Source organism: Cydia amplana, chromosome 12 (genome assembly GCF_948474715.1).
Source record: "Cydia amplana chromosome 12, ilCydAmpl1.1, whole genome shotgun sequence".
In the NCBI taxonomy this organism is placed as follows: Eukaryota; Metazoa; Arthropoda; class Insecta; order Lepidoptera; family Tortricidae; genus Cydia; species Cydia amplana.
In genome coordinates this window covers 11168776-11173433 of record NC_086080.1, presented here as the reverse complement: position 1 = coordinate 11173433, position 4658 = coordinate 11168776, and the positions used below count along the sequence as shown (strand labels likewise).

The 4658-nt window shown below is 40.8% G+C and overlaps 1 protein-coding gene across 1 annotated transcript; it reads left to right on the top strand.

The window, feature by feature from the left end:
* Window positions 1-241: 241 nt before the first annotated feature.
* LOC134652654 (lysophospholipid acyltransferase 7-like) lies at window positions 242-4395 on the top strand. Its single transcript, XM_063507817.1, has 7 exons — window positions 242-478; window positions 570-865; window positions 1397-1548; window positions 2063-2259; window positions 2965-3150; window positions 3308-3434; window positions 4069-4395. Exons 1-7 carry the CDS (start codon window positions 264-266, stop codon window positions 4393-4395), a joined length of 1500 nt encoding a protein of 499 aa, XP_063363887.1. The 5' UTR covers window positions 242-263.
* The last annotated feature ends 263 nt before the right edge of the window (window positions 4396-4658 follow it).

Sequence of the window (4658 nt, the reverse complement as noted above, 5' to 3'; positions counted from 1 at the left end):
CAACAGAAATCCTGTTAGGATGGTCCTTATTGCACATTATGACATTAAGCATAAGGACCCTTCTCTGCTAGAAAGCCACAATTACGTATGGTAATCTGTCGCTACATGCGCCATGTGCAAGCATTGAATCGACTAAGTTGGTTAAAAGACAAACCTCACATGACGAGACTCCTTTGCTGTCTAATGATTAAAACCGTCAAAATTGACAAGTGAAAACATTTTTATATTTACAATCACTTAAAATAAATGGGTAAATTTCGGTTATGCTAGATACAGCAACCGCTACATTTTACACATCTCTATTAGCATGTGTACCTCTTGGTGGCTTGTATAAAAACATTGAAAATGAGGAAAAGCGGCGGGCATTAGGTACTGGGATAGGAATTCTGATTGCAATAGTTATCTGCGGTCCCAAAGTATTTTACACAGTTTTATTGGTATCTGGAAATATTATTGTGATCAAATGCTGCGATAAACGGTAAATAACGTACTTTATCTAAGGATCGCTTTATATATCCTTTAGTTACTGGTAGAAATATCCCGTAATTTCTGTTTGTTTATATTTACAGTTTCGTACATAAAATGAGCCTCTCGTTTACATGGATGTTCCTTCTATATTTATATTTCCATATTGGATGCACTAAATACGCTGGATGGTTATTCCAAACTCTATCATTAAGACTGGTCGGTTTAGCTTTCGAAATTAACATCTATGACCAAACCACAAGCAACACTGAAAGCAAAAGCAAGACTGAAAAAAGTGCTCCGCATAAAGTTCCTGCGAGTTTACCTGACGAAAAGGTTACTCAATTATCCGCCGCTGACATTGCCACGTATGCATTTTTCTTTATTGGCATACATAAAGGTAAATTGAATGTTATAAATATACCTACCAACTACGCTTGTTACTTACACTCTGATCACGCTAAAGGACAATCAAGACGGTACAATATTTCGCATAATCTGATTAAATTGACAATTTAATTTTTTGGTGTGGACGCTAAAATGAAATTCAAAGACATTATCTTCGCCGATCTCACTCTCACGTGTGGACGCTAAATTAAATTGATGCTAATTGAACTTCCCGGGATATTTGATTGTCCCGTCTGGACTGTCCAGCAGTCACAATGTATGGCCGCGTTCGTTAATTAAAACGGCGGGCGACGAACGTGATGGACGACGGACGCTATACCCTATATTTGCAGTAAGGTTTACAAAATCAGTTACTTGTGTGGACGTAGGTACCTACCACAATCTTACCCACTACAGAACACTTACCTGAGTTTCCAATTCATAACCATAAAGCACTTCATGTAGATGAAAACAAGCATCATGGCCAAAGTAAACTGTCGAGCCCGCGGCGGATGAACCATATCCAATACTTCTTTTGTTTTAGGGCCGTATTATACGTGGAAATCCTTCAACGACCATTTAAATAGCACTGTCAGCGTGCAAGGCGATTTCTGGGTGGTCACCGGGCAGAAGCTGAGAAAGACTTTTTTGCTGACACTTGGATATTTTGCCCTGCGGTCGAATTACCCGATCTCTGTAACTATTATTTAGTAACTTACCTAAATCAAGTGATGAAATTGTGAATAGTTCGAGCTGGTTTAAGACCCGCCATAGCATTGACGTCTCAAATACCTAATCTGAAAATACTTGCTCTTAATGCTCTGCTTCATTTAGATGTCAAGAGATTAAATATAAAATGTTTACTTATCTTTAATAACTAAGTAAGATAGATAGAACAACCGCAAAAAAAGTTTTTTTTTTTCAAACATAAGGGCTCTAATCACGTTGCAACAAATTGAATACGACTTTAGATAATTTCCGGCTAAGTAGTCGCAACGAATTTAATCAATCGAACACATGCAGCAATGTAACGCAAATCATACTTATGCAATTTATCGGTGACATGACTGCGGGCTCAGCACGGATCCATTTTTATCCACTATGCCCGTCACTTTCGCACTTACCTACTTGTTAGAACGTGACAGGCATGGTGATAAATGATAAAAATGCTACCGTGCTACTAGGGCTGGAGGCCTTAAAACTTTCACAGATCTACGAAGATGATGAGTTCTACACAAACTATGGCACCGATTATCGATTCTTATTCTGTATGCCACAACTAGTGATTTACTACCTGGAGTCCCAGATCATCCTGATGATCACCACCAGCGCGTGTTCGGGAGCGGGGTTTGGCGTGTATCCTGTTAAGTCCATGGCGGTGCCGGGCGCCGGACCTACAAAGCCGGTGTAAGTTCACGTCATAGGGGCTAAGATGGCTGCCTGTTTATCGTCGAAAGTCTGTGTGGAAAGAGAAGAGTCGTGGAATGTATGGGGCCCAATACAAATTCCACGACTCTTCTCTTTTCGAACAGACTCTATAACTGTGGATGTCACCCTGGCGCTTACCTACATATACTTGTATGTACCTAAAGCAAGTGACACATGATACGACAGGCGATAAAAGCGCGACCATGCGTTAGGTATATGATATATAAATAACGACCCGCCGCCCCGGCTTCGGACGGGTTAACAAATCATACATAAACCTTCCTCTCGAATCACTCTATTTAAAAAAAACGCATCAAAATCCGTTGCGTAGTTTTAAAGATCTAAGCATACATAGGAACAGACAGTGGAAATTAAGCGACTTTGTTTTATACAATGTACCTAGTGAAGTTAGCAATATATCACTACACTACACCTTATAAAAAAAGTCCCCCACCGCGTCTGTGTGTTCGCGATAAACTCAAAAACTAACGAACGGACTTTCATGCAGTTTTTACCTATCAATACGAGTGATTCTTGAGGAAGGTCTAGTTCGGTGTATAATTTGTTTAGATTTTGTGGCACTTGTGCGACGCAGGGGCGGGTCGCTGGTATCTCATATAATAAAAATACCTAGGTAATTATTATGACTTTCTAAAGATAGCATGTAATTTTGTATCCTTGCAGCGTGGGCCCAGAACTGCCACCGGATAAAGAAGAATACAATTTTTCGATGCTAAAATGTTTCGATAACGAGAAAATATTGATGGGGCCGAAAATGAAGGACACGATACGTGGCTGGGACATGGCCACGCGGTACTGGTTCGCGCAGTACATCGTCAAGAATCTTATTAATAATAACTTCGAAGTAAGGTATGATGTACACGGAAATAGATCCTCTCCAGGGGCCCTCTAGTAATTCACTAAAACGATTTATCGAAATGTGGATTAAATTTAGTTCCTAAAACAAGAAACGGATCCTCCAAGTTTGTAGATTATAGCAAAAATAAAAAGTTGTGTGATATTGCAGAAGCGCGTGCTCATTCCTGCTTTGGACGATATGGACGGGTTCCACAATCCAAGATACAATCATGGCAATGACCCTCTGGGTCTACATTCACTTGGAATCCGATTATTCCCAGTTGTACTCGGAATCGGTGAGTAGATATAAATATAATTTTACCAATAAAACCTTTTTAACAAAATTAATTAAAGAGGGCCGGGTTCTTAAATAATCGGGAATGGGGGTCTTTTTAGGGTTCCGTACCCAAAGGGTAAAAACGGGACCCTATTACTAAGACTCCGCTGTCCGTCCGTCTGTCACCAGGCTGTATCTCACGAACCGTGATAGCTAGACAGTTGAAATTTTCACAGATTATGTATTTCTGTTGCCGCTATAACAACAAATACTAAAAACAGAATAAAATAAAGATTTAAGTGGGGCTCCCATACAACAAACGTGATTTTTGACCGAAGTTAAGCAACGTCGGGCGGGGTCAGTACTTGGATGGGTGACCGTTTTTTTGCTTGTTTTGCTCTATTTTTTGTTGATGGTGCGGAACCCTCTGTGCGCGAGTCCGACTCGCACTTGGCCGGTTTTATTCATGTACCTTACCTACCTACAGTTACCTCTGTAGCTTACTATACCTATGTGTCCCAATTTCTTCAAGTCACTGGACCAATTTAGTCATACACAATTGGACCTATTGCCATGAAGTCAAGACCCGATGATCCTGGGACAGGGAAACTTGAAACAAATAGAAAATTTAGTAAACGAATTATTTATTTCAGCTAACAGGCCCATGGGATCTAGGCTTTGCGATAATGCGCATTTTATGCTTATGCTACCTTACCCCATGTCTCATCATAGAAGACTGGGCCGTAGCCCTGAGGTATTACAATTCAATCTACTGGGTATACCACATCGTACTCGGAGTTCTGACAGTGGCAGCGATTGCTATAGATAAAAGTAGAACAAGAGTTAAATTGATCTCAAATGCAGAGACTCTAAAAGGTATTCCCGTTCCCGCGGGTAAAAGCAAAACTGATGACGTAGCACCAAGCAAGCCTGAAGGCATTACCCAGGACAGCGAGCCTTCTACTAGTGGGAATAAATGATAAGCCCTTTCTCAGCACCCATCACCTCTAGACTGCTGCCCTAGGCCCCTACTGTGCCTTAGGGCAAATCCGCCACTGGGGTTATTAAATCTCTTCTTTCCATGGACACTTTCTGCTGTGGATGCTATGAGCGACAGGGACATAATACTCGTATGCCTTTTTCTACTCGTCGACTGCAATGCTTGAATTAAGGCTTCGTATACCAAAGTGAAATCGCATACTTTTTTCACTATGGGACCCCAACTCAACTATACGTAATATTC